At 37.7% G+C, this 15,849-nt stretch overlaps 1 protein-coding gene across 1 annotated transcript in view; it reads right to left on the bottom strand.

Annotated features, from left to right (window-relative positions):
- LOC101340595 (contactin-4) overlaps positions 1–15,849 on the bottom strand; it is a 580,334-nt gene that overhangs the window by 170,319 nt on the left and 394,166 nt on the right. The window contains exon 10 of the mRNA XM_004368276.1: positions 3,487–3,637. Coding sequence (XP_004368333.1) covers positions 3,487–3,637 — 151 coding nt within the window. The remainder of the gene's footprint in view (positions 1–3,486; positions 3,638–15,849) is intronic.

Below are 15,849 nucleotides of genomic sequence, written 5' to 3'. Positions count from 1 at the left end.
AAAAAAAAAAAAGACCAGACTTACTGGCCTGACAGAGACTGGAGAAACCACGAGGGTATGGCCCCCAGACACCCTTTTAGCTCAGTAATGAAGTCACTCCAGAGGTTCTGCTTTTAGCCAAAGATTAGACAGACCCATAGGCCAAAATGAGACTAAAGGGGCACACCAGCCCAGGGGCTTGGAGTAGAAGGCAGGAGGGGACAGGAAAGCTGGTAATAGGGAACCCAAGGTCAAGAAGGGAGGGTACTGACATGTCATGGGGTTTTTAACCAATGTCATAAAACAATATATGTACTAATTGTTTAATGAGAATCTAGTTTGTTCGGTAAACCCTCAACTAAAGTACAATAAAAAAAATCCTATGAGTCAAAAAAAAAAAAATATATGAAATAGTGAGAACATTAATAAAAATGGATGCTTGATTGTGAAGTTTTATATTTATAATATATTCTCCCAATATTTTTTACTTGCAAGGTTAATACATATTATTCAAAGGTTAAATGTGTATCTTTCGATACTTAAGATCCTACGTCACAAAAGAGAATTAAGATTAACAATTCAGTATATTGAAAACTATTATTCAACACTGGGTTGCAGTCAAAGAATTTGTCCATTTCTGTCTATCTACCATGTCAGTCCTTTTTTAAAAGAGTGATTCTTAAATTTTTCCACCATGAGCTCCATCCATGATTGCTTTCGCTCACTCATCCATTTAATTGTATTTCTCCTTCCCCAGAAAAAAAAGAAGAAAAATGGCAGAACTTTTTCTCTGTTAATGAGAAAAAATAGTAAAATCTTTCTTATTAATTCTCAACTTTTTCAGAAATTAAATTATGCTCATTTGGGCCTATGTCTTTCCTAGAAGTTAAAAACCAGTAGCTCAGGGAGTACAACTGGCCCATGATGTGTTTTACGTGGTCTATCTTGTACTAAAATTAAATTTAAAAAGTAGTTTCTGACATTAAAAAATTAAGAGAATTCATATAAAAGTGTAGGTTTCCAGCTTCTCTTGAAAAATGAGGCGACGGGAGGCCTCTGACCTGCATTTCCACATGGCAGCAATATGTTAGAATTGAATGGAAGGGTCTCCCTTGGATGAGACACATACTAAAGTCTCCACCACCCTCTTTTATATTACCCCTTTTGAATGCATTTACTTTACCAAAATTGGTCTATCTGCTTAATACATTCTGAGAAGTAGAAGGGAGGAGGAGAAGTGTGACAACAGCACCCATGTGGAGAAAGAACTAATGTTGATAGTTTGGGACACGCCTGGTGATGGTGGAGGTGGAGTTGATAGATACCATGAATTTGGGTAATGATGGGGAGTTTCCTCAGTTTAAATGAATCATTAGTGTAAAATGAATGTTGAAGCAATATTTGAACCTTATTAATCAGATCAGGACTAGAGAGAACAAAGTCTGAATAGAGACAAGTGGTGAAAACAATCAATTACATTCACTTATCAAGTAGAATTCTTGATATTGAATAGCGTTTTCAAAAGGCAATTTAATCCATTTGTAACAGTGGTTCAGCTACAGCAGTGGGAAGCAGTCACTAATAATGTTCATAAATATTGCATTGTTTCTCTTTTTCTAGGAACCTAGTAAGATTGTATTTCCCTGTTGAGTTGAACTTGAGCATGGCCATGTGACTTGTTTTGGTCAATGAAGTGTGAGTGAAAGTGAAGTGTGTTACTACAGAGGAGAAGCCTTAAGAGCCAGTATGTGCTTAGCCGCCTGCTTTTGCTTCTGAGATGGCAATGTTTCAGAAAGTGCTGCTCCCACAGCCTGGGATCTAGTGAGAGAGAAATGGCAGTGTGGAGCTGAGCTACCAGCAGATCCTGATGGGCATGCAGTATGAATGAAAAAGAGTCTTTTGTTGTTTTAAGCCACTGAGATGTGTGGGTTGTTTGCTACAGTAGACAGCTTAGCCTATCCTGACTGATTTACAGTGTTACTCTGTCTTTAATCATTCATGGTTTTTGACATGTCTGTCTTATTACCCACATTATTATTTACTTAATATTTTTCTTTATATTATCTGTAAATTAAAACCTTTTAAATGTAGCCTTATTCTAAGCAATACATGTAGTATGTGCTAGCTATATACTTCAATGATATTTCATCAAATATATTTTGTATATTTGCAAAATACACAGAATTACATATACAAATTTACACATGTGTATATATAATACATAAGCTATACAAATTTACAAATATATACATAAATTATAGTTATATGAAAGTAAATATGTAATTATTAAATGTAATCTTATACACCATATTTTGGGAAACACTGAGCTACAAGAGGAAATGAAGCTGACGTTTAAGGCTGTAAACTAAGAAATTGTGTCTCAAGCTCCAGGTTTGGCTCTAAATTTGAATGCCACACCAATATTCTGTGAACTATACATTGCTTTCTTGATATGCCAGACAACAGAAAGGAATGTGTATTATTAATTTAATACACCATCTATATGTGTGAATACACCATCTATAAACCTTATCAGGTTAGTGCAGAAAAATCATTAATAAGAACTACATAAACAGGGCAATGGTTTAATTTGCATATGCAAATCCAAAGGTGTACAGGTGTAAAAAGTAGACGCATACAGATTTTTACAGGCTTCCCTATTGCATCCTTGAGTATGTGACCTTTAGTATCAATTAAAAATCATTATGTGTCCAGCTGGTAAATGCGGTCTTATGGGTGACAAACATAGACTCATAAATCATTACTATTTTCTGACAAATTGAGTAGATTACAGAAAGGGGCAGGGGATAGCTTATAGGGGTGACAGTCAAGAAAAGGTCTTAGAGATTCCTGCCATTTGGTGCAATCTAACATAAAACCCAAAATAACCCATATACATTTACATTGTATATTCAACATGATTTCTAAATATAATTCATCAATAATAGGACATATATAGTTTAGATATTAAAAGGAAAAAAAAACTTATCTCAAATAGATGTTAAAATAATCAAAACTAAGCTATATGCAGAATGACTTTTGGGTTTAGGTATTTAGCCTCAAAAAAGGAGACACTAACAGGGGACATAATAACCATTGCCAAATATTTGAAGGGTTGTCACAGCAAAGAAGAACTGGACTTATTTGTGTATGCCAAGAGGAGGCAGGATGGAGAAGAGCGGAAACTCTACAAGGAAATTTTAGGCTAAAATTAAGGAAGATATTTCTTGCTATTCATCTTTGCGCCACTCTAGCAGTCTTCAACAGGGATCATGTGGTCAATTTCTGCAGGGAAGGCTCTGTAAAATTCTGATATTGAGAAGGATTATAAAGACCAACTAATTTACCACCCCTTTTCCAAAGCTTTAGTTCTTTCATTAACATTCCCTCCCAGTGGTCATACAGTTCATGAATAGAAAGTAGTAAAGTTCTCCTCTAGAACTAGTTATAAGAGGCCAACAAATTATTACAAGCTAGTCAAATATTACAAATATTTCAAGATATTACCTTTCATTTTCTCTTAATATGTCCCTTCCTTTCTTCCAGGTATACATAGGTTTTGGAGAAGCTTTGGGCTTACACTCAATGACAACTTCCCCTCCTATTTTGACAAGAGTTACTCTTTTTAAGAGGGTTCTTGAAAAATCCGGACCCACAGCTGAAAGAGAATATAGAAAATAAAATAATTAATCATCAGGTAAGAAAAAATAACAAATCCCTGGACCTAAAAGCAATGACATAAACAGACATATGCACACCGATGCTCATTGCAGCATTGTTCACAAAAACAAAAAGGTGGAAACAACCCAAGTGCCCATCAACAGATAAATGGATAAACAAAAGGTGGTACGTACATACAATAGAATACTACTCAGCCTTAAAGAAAAATGAAGTCGTGATACATACTACAGCACGGATGAACCTAGAAGACATTATGCTGAGCAAAATAAGTCAATTACAGAAGGACAAATATTGTATGTTCTCACTTATATAAAATGACAAGAACAGGTAATTATACAGAGACCAATGGTTACAAATGATTACCAGGGCAGCAGGGGCAAAGGAGAAGGGAAATCACTCTCTGAGACATAGTGTATTTTTGTCAATGGTGATGGGAAAATTGGCGTTGAGTAAGGGTAATGGTTACAGAATTTGACTAATGTAGCTGTTTTCATTAAGTGTACACCAGAAAAAAAAAGGGGGGGAGGGGTGAAAGGACAAATGAAGTGTTTTATATGAATAGCAGTCAAAAACAAACGAAAAAGGGCTACACCTGTTGACACTACTTAAAACTAAAAAACAAACAAATAAAAAAGCCAAACTAGTTGCTATCGAGTTGATTTCGACTGTAACACAGAATAGAACTGCCTCATAGAGTTTCAAGCTGTAATCTTTACAGAAGCAGAATGGCACATCTTTCTCTCACAGAGCAGCTAGTGGTTTGAACCGCTGACCTTTCGGTTAGCAGTCGAGCACTTAACCACCACGCCATCAGGGCTTCTTCTAATACTATGTAGGTACAACTAAACACTTCATGGGATTAGTTTTCTTGGTTTGAAGGTTTAAGGTCATGGCTTTGTGGATCTATCCAGTCAATTGGCCTAAAGTGGTTTTTAGAGTTTCTGTTCTACCTCCTAGTTTGGTGAGCAGTGGCTGGGGTCTTAAAAGCTTGCAAGCAGCCACCCAAGAAACAGCAATTGGTTTCTATTTACCTGGAACAGCAGAGGAAGAAGGAGACCCAGGAACCAGAGAAGGAAATGGACTGCAGGTTTACTTGCCTTCATAAACTACTACCATGACACCAGAAGAAACAGATGGTGCCAGGCTACCATTACTGAATGCTTTCATCAAGGACCCAATAGATGGATCTTGATCAAAAGGAGGAAAATTGGGTAACAAACTTCAAACTCATATGGAAACCAGACTTACTGGATCCATTGGGACTGAATCTGAATCTATTGCCTGGAATCAATCTTTTTATTTTTTTTTATTGTGCTTTAGATGAAGGTTTACAGAGCAAATTAGTTTCTCATTAAACAATTAACACATATATTGTTTTGTGACATTGATTACCAACCCTACAAGGTGTCAACACTCTCCCCTTCTTGACCTTGGGTTCCTCATTTCCATTCGTCCAGCTTTTCTGTCCCCTCCTGTCTTCTCATCCTTGCCCCTGGGCTGGTGTGCTCATTTAGTCTCCTATACATGGTTGAGCTATGTGTATCATTGTTTGTTTTATGGGCCTGTCTAATCTTCGGCTGAAGGGTAAACCTCAGGAGTGACTTCAGTACTGAGTTTAAAGGGTGTCTGGGGACCATATTCTTGGTTTCTCCAGTCTCTGTCAGACAAGTAAGTCTGGTCCTTTTTTGTGAGTTTGAATTTTGTTCTACATTTTTCTCCAGCTCTGTCCAGGACCCTCTATTGTGATTCCTGTCAGAGCAGTTGGTGGTAGCCGGGCAACATCTGGTTGTGCTGGACTCAGTCTGGTGGAGGCTGTGGTAGACTGTGGTCCACTAGTCCTTTGGACTAATCTTTCCCTTGTGCCTTTGGTTTTCTTCATTCTCCCTTGCTCCAGACAGGGTGGGACCAGTGGAGTATATTAGATGGCCACTCACAAGCTCTTAAGACCCCAGACGCTACTCACCAAAGTAGGATGTAAAACATTTTCTTTATAAACTATGTTATGCCAATTGAGCTAGATGTTCCCTGAGACACTTTAAACCAAAACTATCCCATGAAGCCATCATTTAACTAAACAACAGTTTATCTCAATTAATAAGAATGTTTGTCTTGAGCATTGCTGTCTTATCTATATGAGTCCAAACTCACAACAGTTAATCTAAAGCACAGAATAGAACCTTAAGGGGCAGAGAGTCAAAATTAATGGTGATGTAACAATACGGAGACAGACACTGAGACAGTAGAGATAGTGAGGATGGTGACACACTGTGAATTATCTACCCAATGTCATTGAACTGTACATGTAGAAATTGTGAACGGATATATGTTTGGTTATATATATTGCCAGCAAACAAAGAAACAAACCAAACCAAACCAAACCAAAACACCCATAGACTTTTTTTAGCCTTTATGTTTTTGTAATATACTTACTGTTGCCTCGAACACTCAAAGAGAGGGAGTTAAATTTCTTTTAGAGTAAAGTGAGTAGCATTGTAACTTTTGATGCATTTTCTAAAAACTGAGACATACCTTATACATGGTAAAATGCACCAATTGTAAGTGTACACATTGATTAATTTGTTATACAGGTATATCTTGGAGACATTACAGGTTCTGTTCCAGACCACCACAATAAAGCGAATACCACGATAAAGTGAGTCACATGAATTTTTTTGTTTCCCAGTGCCTATAAAAGTTATGTTTACATGATACTGCAGTCTATGAAGTGTGAAATAGCATTATGTCTAAAAAACAATGTACATACCTTAATTAAAAAATACTTTATTGCTAAAAAATGCTAACTACCATCTGAGCATTCAGTGAGTCATAATCTTTTTGCTGGTGAAGGATCTTGCTTCGATGTTCACAGCTGCTCACTTATCAGGGTGGTGGCTGCTGAAGGCTGGGGTGGCTGTAGCAATTTATTAAAATAAGACAACAATGAAGTTTGCTGCATTGATTGACTCTTCATTTCATGAAAGACTTCTCTGTAGCATGTGATGCTGTTTGATAGTATTCTACCCACAGTAGAACTTCTTTCAGAATTGGAGTTGATCATCTCAAACCCTGCCACTACTTTATCAACTAAGTTTATGTAATAGTCTAAATCCTTTGCTGTCATTTCAGCAGTGTTGACAGCACCTCCACCAGGAGCAGATTCCATCCCAAGAACGACTTTCTTTGCTCATCCATAAGAAGCAACTCCTTATCTGTTAAAGTTTTATCATGAGATTGCAGCAATTCAGTCACATCTTCAGGCTCCACTTCTAATTTTAGTTCTCTTGCTATTTCCACCACATCTACAGTTACTTCCTCCACTGAAATCTTGAACCCCTAAAAGTCATCCATGAGGGTTGGAATTAACTTCTTCCAAACTCCTGTTAATGTCGATATTTTGACCTCCTCCAATGAATCATAAATGTTCTTAATGGCATCTAGAATGGTGAACCCTTTCCAAAAGGTTTTCAGTTTACTTTGCCCATATCCATCAGAAGAATCACTATCTATGGCAGCTATAGCCTTATGAAATACATTTCTTAAATAAAAAGACTTAAAAGTCAAAATTACTCCTTGATCCATGGGCTGCAGAATGGATGCTGTCTTAGGAGGCATGAAAACAACATTCATCTCCTTGTACATCTCCATCAGAGTTCTTGGGTGACCAGGTGCATTGTCAATGAGTACTAATATTTGGAAATAAATCTTTTTTTCTGAGCAGTAGGTTTAAAATATTCAGTAAACCATGTTGTAAATAGATGTTCTGTCATCCAGGCTTTGTTGTTCCATTTATAGAGCACAGGCAGAGTAGATTTAGCATAATTCTTAAGGGCCCTAGGATTTTTGGAATGGTAAGTGAGCCTTGGTTTCAACTTAATGTCACCAGCTGCATTAGCCCCTAACAAGAGAATCAGCCTGTCCTCTGTAGCTTTGAAGCCAGGCATTGACTTCTCTCTAGCTATGAAAGTCTTAGATGGTATCTTCTTCCAATATAAGGCTGTTTCATCTACATTGAAAATCTGTTGTTTAGTGTAGCCACCTTCATCAATTATCTTAGCTAGATCTTCTGGATAACTAGCTGTAGCTTCTACATCAGCACTTGCGGCTTCACTTTGCACTTTTATGTTATGGAGGTGGCTTCTTTCCTTAAATCTCATGAACCAACCTCTGCTATCTTCAAACTTTTCTTCTGTAGCTTCCTTACCTCTCTCAGCCTTCACAGAATTGAAGGGGGCGTTAAGGGAATGGGGGGCTTAAGGGAATGTTGTGGCTGGTGTGATCTTCTATCCAGACCACTAAAATTTTCTCCATAATAAGGCTGTTTTGCTTTCTTATCGTTCGTGTGTTCACTGAAGTAGTACTTTTAGTTTCCTTCAAGAACTTTTCCTTTGCCTTCACAACTTGGCTAACTGGAACAAGAAGCCTACCTTTCGGCCTATCTCAGCTTTCGACATGCCTTCCTCACTAAGCTTAATCATTTCTAGCTTTTGATTTAAAGTGAGAGATGTGTGATTCTTTTTTCACTTGAACACTTAGAGGCCATTGGAGGGTGATTAATTGGCCTAATTTCAATATTGTCATGTCTCAGGGAATAGGGAGGCCTGAGGAGAAGAAGAGAGTTGGGCGAACTGCTGAACGGTGGAGCAGTTAGAACAAACACAACATTTATCAATTAAGTTTGCCATCTTATATGGGCGCGGTTCATGGCACCCCAAAACAATTACAATGGTAACATCAAAGATCACTGATCACAGGTCAACATAATAGATATAATAATAATGAAAAAGTTTGAAATACTGCAAATTACTAAAATGTGACACAGAGACATGAGGTGAGCAGATGCTGTTGGAAAAATGGCCCCGATAGACTTACTCTACTCAGCGCTGGGACAAACCTTCAATTTGTAAAAAAAAAAGAAAAAAAAAGCAATTTATCTGCAAAGTGCAATAAAGCAAAGCGCAACAAAATGAAGTAGGCCTGTACTCCCACGTAGCCACCACCAAGATCAAGACATAGAATATTTTTATAACCCAATTCGGAGATTCTTTTCTTTTTTTTTTAATTTGGTAAATACGTAACAAAATGTTTGCCATTTCAACAAGTTTTAACATGTACACAGTTCAATGACATTACATTCATATTGTTCAATCATAACCCTTATCCGCTCCCAATTTTTTCCATCACTTGAGAGATTTTTTAAACTTGAGAGATTTTTATTTCACATTCAAGTGAAGAAAGATTATAAAATTCAGAGAAGCAAAAGGGAAAGACAAAACAAGAACTTCCATAAGGCGCTTTTCTGATTGTGTAGGTTAAAGTATCACTTCCTCTATGTGGTCACCACCTCTGCTGTGTTCCTCGAGCACTCTGCACACATCTCCATCAGAACATGTGCTGAAATGTCTACGTTGCTCACTCTTTTGTAAGATTCTCTTTAAAGACAACACTTCTGATATTACCAGTGCCTAATACAATGCTTGAGACATAGCAGAAATTCAATAAATGTTAGATAATTTTCATCTTTCATTTCTGCTCCCCAGGAGAAGCTGTGACCTGCTCCTAGTGAGTAGATACTTAGATTTTGAAAACTCTATTCCATGTTCACCTCCAATGTTCTAAAAAACTCGCTCATGTTGATACCAGTTACATAGTTATGTGGAAATAATACTAACAAATGATTTCTTCCCTAAGCCAAAAGATACACATCTGTATCCTCATGGAAGGAAAATAAAAGATATCCTTCTAGAAAATATCCATTTTCTTCAGTTAATGTATTCCAGGACTTGTGGTGAGAACATTGGAATGAATGGATGCCTCTCTTGGAATCTTAATTTTACCATATTTGAAAGCCCTGACTTCCTGCAGTTTGTTGTTGTTAGTTGCGTTGAGTTGATTCCAACACATGGCAACCATATGTGTTACAGAGTAGAACTACCCCATAGGGTTTTCTTGGCTGCAATCTTAGCAGAAGCAGATCACCAGACCTTCTCTTCCGTGGTACCGCTGGGTGGGTTTGAATCACCAACCTTTAGGTTAGTAGTCGAGCACAAACCGTTTGCACCACCTAGGACCCTTCCCTGCAGTTTGACCTGATGGAATTTAAGATTTCAGACCATGCTGAAATTGAAATTCCAATACTAACCACAGACTACTTAAATGAAGACTGGGAGTACATGTATGTGGGAGACGGGGCAATTTCTTAATGTATCCAAACCATATGCTAGTGATTTAAAAATAAAAACAAGCTTCAGTGGAAGCAAGTTAAATCTTTATGGAGTGTCTTTGCTATGTAAATACTTTCAATAAATTTCAATAAAGGTAGGAAGGTTACTCTTTAATGGGGTGACACACTGTACACATAGGGCTGGTTTTACTATGTGAAGGTGAAATTAAATAAATGAATCCAGCAGGTAATTGATATCTCAATCTATGTACCCTGGATTCATAAGGGAAGTCCATAATTCAGAAAGTAATTCTATAATGATAACTGCAATTAATAAGTACAGAGCAAGCATAGACGTTTCTGATATAATGAGATAAATGAATTCCTAATATGGTCTGCAAAATCACATAATAAAAATCATAGGGCTTATAAAAAGATAGGGTCAGAGCAGACCTACTCAGTATTTATATAACAAGAACATGAACAAATGCAACAAAAATCCTAGCAAATACGTTAACCAAAAGAAAGAAAACCAAACCCACTGCCATAGAGTCGATTCTGACTCACAGTGACCCTATACATCAAAAGACAAGTTACATTCCTAAGAGACAAATAGTAAAAAATAAAAATAGAAGACTTCACTGTGTCTGTGCGCATGTGAAGATACCTTGACAGGAAGAGGGAAGACAGAAGAATTGAGATTGCTAAGCTACAGAACAAATGCAAAATGCAGAAAGATGGAGAAGAATCATGCAATCAATCCTGCCATGTTAGAGCATGTGGTCAAATGGAGTCAGGGAAGAATGTGGGCTGAATGGAATCGTGTGTGGTGTGTTTTTTCCTTGGCTAGCTGTGTTGATCTGTGTTAGTTTGCCTTGTGTTTGGTTTATCTGTTATACTGCTATCATTCCCCCATTTACCAGTCTCATATTTTCATCACAGATATGCACTGTAGCAGGAAAGACTCATTCTCATGATAGGTAAACATCCGAATTGATGCACTGATGCATAAGAAACAAAGAGTCTTCTAAAAGTTTTTTTAAAAGGGTATTTTTGTGAACTAGAGTTACAAATCTGTATCATATAAAAATCCCTTCTTGAAACTATATCTTTCTATACACATATATTTTTATCACTTTTGGCAGACATTTTTCATCCATTCAGGAAGAACTCTGCAGTTGCATTTGAAACGACTTTACATAAATCAAACTGTGTAACACATGGGTGTATTTGTCAAAAAAAATTATATATTGCTTTTACAAGGTTTGAAACAGTATATCAGCCACACAGAAGGCAGAAACACATCTTCTAGTTTTGAAGGCATTTGTAACGTACTATTTATACACATATTACCTTTTGGATATCCAAGAGATAAGACTGGCTTTGAATATCTTTCACTAATCAAAATGGAATTATAAATTCAAATTTGTTCTCTTCATTTATTCAAAGCACAGTATGCTTAATTTGCTCCTGGCATTATCTCACCCTGCAAATCTAGCTGTTGCCACAATAAGCTGCAGTGGTTTTTCAGGGGAAAAATGTCAGACTTCCAACAGATTTTAAATACTTGACCCATTAATGGGTTTCTTAACATTCTGCCGTTTTGTGACCATCTTTTACATCTGAGATGCTCAAGTTCATAGGATGAAGCTTTTATACTATCTGTACTCTACGTTTATTTCAATGGCAGACACGGCCCAGGGGAGGATGGAAGGGAAAGCAAAAGAGGCCTGTTCATTTTGACATTCACAGAGAATAAGGTTTTAAAAGTTATTGGTTAGGTCCCCAATAGAGCACTATTAGAACCTAAACTTTGCTGGCACTTATAAAAAATTAGAGCTCATTGAAGGTGAAACTTGAGTAGGTTACTAATAGTTCAGAAAAGATAAGGCCAACTGTCAAATTACCCCCTTCAGTCTAAGAGTAGCTCAGGTACTGGGAAAGCCTCATTGGCTAAATCAAATATATTTAAGTGATAATTTTTCTAACGTGACCTACTAGAGGGCACCACTTCCTCTCTCTTGGAATAAATCTTGCTACGGGACCTCTTCCATGTCAGAACTGCAACTTTTCATTATTTAGCAACGATCTTTATTACTCTAACATTACCCTATCTATGAGAAGCATCCAACTGAGAGAAGCCCTCCATGCAATTCTCAACTGTTGGTTTTTACTTAAGTAAATGACACTTGGTCACGTGTCAAGGGTATTTTAAGTGGCCAGCAGTAGACCCCTTGAAAACAAAGGTTCTGTGTCATGGTATCATTTCTCAAGGGAGAGAATGGTAACTCCTTAACAGGATATGCAGTGCCAGTCACAGTGGGAAATACATGGGTGTGATGTTTTCCTATATTCCTGAAGGTGGAAGGATAATTATGCTGGCTGGTTCTCACAGTTGGTCTGTAGAAACGCCACTGTGAACACTGCTAGCTGATGGAGATTATTGGGCTGATGACCCTTTTAGAAGTTCAGAATTTCATACTATTTTAACCTTTACCCATTATTTTTAACTATTACCTCATCATTCCATAAAAATAAACCTAAGTGAATGTGTTCATTCAAAATTTTCCACTAGTGAGGAAATAATGCTGGTATCAGATTGTAAAACCCAGAACATCTCCTGGCTTGCTGGGTAGATATGGAGAAGGCTGGCTACAGTGGAAAATTTCTTCTTTCAAGGTCCATCATTTCAGAATGGTGGACTGCAAAATCAGCACTCTCTGTTCTGGGAAGATACTCACAAGGAGACTCTCAATAAAACTCTGGAGTAGATTTTTCTATTCTAATACCAGCGTGATGTACCTCTTCTAATGTCCCTAATACCCTAGCCTAGCTTGTTTTGGTGTAATTCACTAAGTGCCCTGATTTCAAAGGGCTGTAATAACTCTTCTACCATGATAGCACTTAAGTTTGTGGACTCCCATTCTTTGGACAAGTTACTATAAAACAGAAATAATAATAGTTATAGTCAAAAGGTTGCTGTGATGAGTAAATGGAATAATCCATGTCTCCTCTTCCATATGGGAGACCCAGGTTTGGTTCTGGCCAATGCACCTCATATACAGCTACCGCCTGTCTATCAGTGGAGGCTTGTGTGCTGCTATGATGCCAAACAGGTTTCAGGGGAGCTTCTAGACTAAGACAAACCAGGAAGAAAGGCCTAGCAATCTACTTCTGAAAATCAGCCAGTGAAAATCCTATGGATCACAATGGCCTGATCTGGCTGTGTGTGGGGTCGCCAGGAGTCGGGACTGTCTTGACAGCAATTAACCACAACAATAACAACAATTGTTTATAAAGGACTCAGCAAGAGTTTGGCCCAGAGTAAGTACTTCATAACTACCCCCCAACCCCCACTGCTATTTCTACTGCTGCCACTACCACCAATGCCATGACTGTCATGTGAAATAATGTCATGATTGAAAACACCATGGCTTGGGTCAGATGCACCTTTGTCCTCAAAGTGACACCTTTGTTTTTCAACACTTTAAAGAGTTTTTTTTTTTTTTTTTTTTTTGTAGCAGATTTGCTCAATGCAATACACTGTTTGATTTCTTGACTGCTGCTTCCATGGACACTGATTGTGGATCCAATTAAAATGAAATCACTGACAGCTTCAATATTTTCTCCATTTATAGTGATGTTGCTTATTGGTCCAGCTGTGAGGATTTTTTTTTCGTTATGTTGAGGTGCAATCCATACTGAAAGCTGTAGTCTTTGATCTTCATCAGTAAGGGCTTCAAGTTCTCTGCTTTCAGCAAGCGAGGTTGTGTCATCTACATATTGCAGGTTGTTAATGAGTCTTCCTTTAATCCTGATGCCACTTGCCTTTTCATATAGTCTAGCTTCTCAGATTATTTGCTCAGCATACAGACTGAATAAGTATGGTGAAAGGATACAACCCTGACGTACACCTTTCCTGATTTTAAACCACAAAGGATCCCACTTGTTGTGCATGGGAATAATTAAGGGTTCTGGAATTCCCATTCTCTACAATGCTATCCATAATTTGTTATGATTCACACATTTACTCCCCAAGGAACTAACTTATTGAACAACAAATAAAAACAAGTACAGACTGAGATCTCAGAACTCTGGATGGCAGCTGAGGTGTTGGAGAGTTGGGATGAGTCTTATAAACAGAAAACCCAAAACCAAACCCACTGCCGTTGAGCCGATTCCAACTCACAGCGACCCCATAGGGTTGCCAAGGCTGTAAATCTCTATGGAAGCAGACTGTCATGTCTTTCTCCTGTGGAGTGGCTGGTGGTTTCAAACTGCCGAACTTTCAGTTGGCAGTAGATTGCTTTAAGCACTGCGCCACCAGGGTTCCGTATAAAAATAAGGAAAAACAAAACGAAAAAAAACAAACTGGAACAATAGAGAACAGAGGACTCCCGGAGACTATCGACCTGAGATACTCTTTAAACCCAGAACCAAGCCTATCCTGAGATAGGCTTCAGTAAAACAGCAGAGTGGCACACAAACTAAAGATATTACCCGTAAGATTGGTCCTCTACTTAAAAACCACCTGTATGAGATCAAAAGGTCAACAATTACTCAAAAGCAAAGATAAGAAGATAAAGGGGCAGGGAAACTAGAGTACTGGAAATGGAACAAACAGAATACAATTAAAGAGAATGCTGATAAATTGTGATAAATGTAAGTAATGTCACTGAACAATTTGTGAGGAAATTGTCAAATGGGACCATAACGTGCTGTGTAAACTTTCACCAAAAACTAAAAAAAAAGCACACACTCTATTTTGAAAGAATTATAGATTTATAGGAAGTTGAAAGACATTACAGACAGGTCCCTTGTATCCTTCAACCAACCCAGTCTCCCCAGTGCTTACATCTTATGTAACTATAGAACAATATCAAAACAAGGAAATTGGTATTGGTACAATGTATGTCATTTTTGTCACATATGTAGATGAAAACTTGCTGTTGAGTTGATTCTGACTTATGACAACCCCATGTATGCAAAGTAGAACTGTACTCTATAGGGTTTTCAAGACTGTGATCTTTTAGAAGCAGATTTCCAGGCCTTTCTTCCAAGGTTCCTCTGGATGGGTTCTAACTGCCAACCTTTCGATTAAGTAGTCAAGTGCTTAACCATCTGTGCCACTCGAGGACTCCTTATGGCTCATATGGGGAATGGACCCAGGACCCTGACATTATCAGTGTGAAACTACCACTGAAATAAAGATACAGAAATACTCTATCTTCATAAAAATCTCCCTCCTGCTACCCCTTTAGAGTTACACTCAGTCACCTCCTACTTACCCTCCCTAGCCCCTGTTGTCATTGTTGTTAGGTGCCTTCAAGTCAGATCCAACTCACAGTGACCCTATGTACAACAGAACGAAACACTGCTGGTCCTGTGCTATCCTCGCAATCATTGTTATGCTTGAGCCCATTCTTGCAATCATTGTATCAATCTATCTCATTGAGGGGCTTCCTCTTCTGCACTGACCTTCTACTTTACCAAGCATGATGTCCTTCTCCAGGGATTGATCCCTCCTGATAACGTGTCCAAAGTATATAAGATGTAGTCTCACCATCCTCGCTTCTAAGGACCATTCTGGTTATACTTCTTCCAAGACAGATTTGTTCGTTCTTTTGGCAGTCCATGGTATATTCACTAACCTATTGTTCATCTCTATAATTTTGTCATTTTGAGAACCTTCTAGATACGGAACCATATAGTATGCAACTTTTGGGAATTGGCTTTTTCTCAATCAACGTAATACTCTTGAAATCCACCTGAGTTGTTATGTGTCTCAACATGTTCCTTTTTATTGTCGAGTAGTATTTCCTGGTATGTATGAGAAATGCATCTTTAATGTTGTTATCTTAGGCACTATAATAAATGACAAATATGTTTGGGCACACAAACTACTTCAGGATCTGTCAACATCTTTGTCAATAAGTAGAATCAGGCATGGTCTTCTTACTTTTATTATCCAAGGTTTGAAAGTAAAAATTAATTGTGTTAACATGGGTGGAAACTTTTTTATTATTCTC

The sequence above is a fragment of the Trichechus manatus genome, unplaced genomic scaffold, assembly GCF_000243295.1.
Source record: "Trichechus manatus latirostris isolate Lorelei unplaced genomic scaffold, TriManLat1.0 scaffold00001, whole genome shotgun sequence".
Classification (NCBI taxonomy): Eukaryota; Metazoa; Chordata; class Mammalia; order Sirenia; family Trichechidae; genus Trichechus; species Trichechus manatus.
This window is presented reverse-complemented; position numbering and strand designations above follow the sequence as displayed.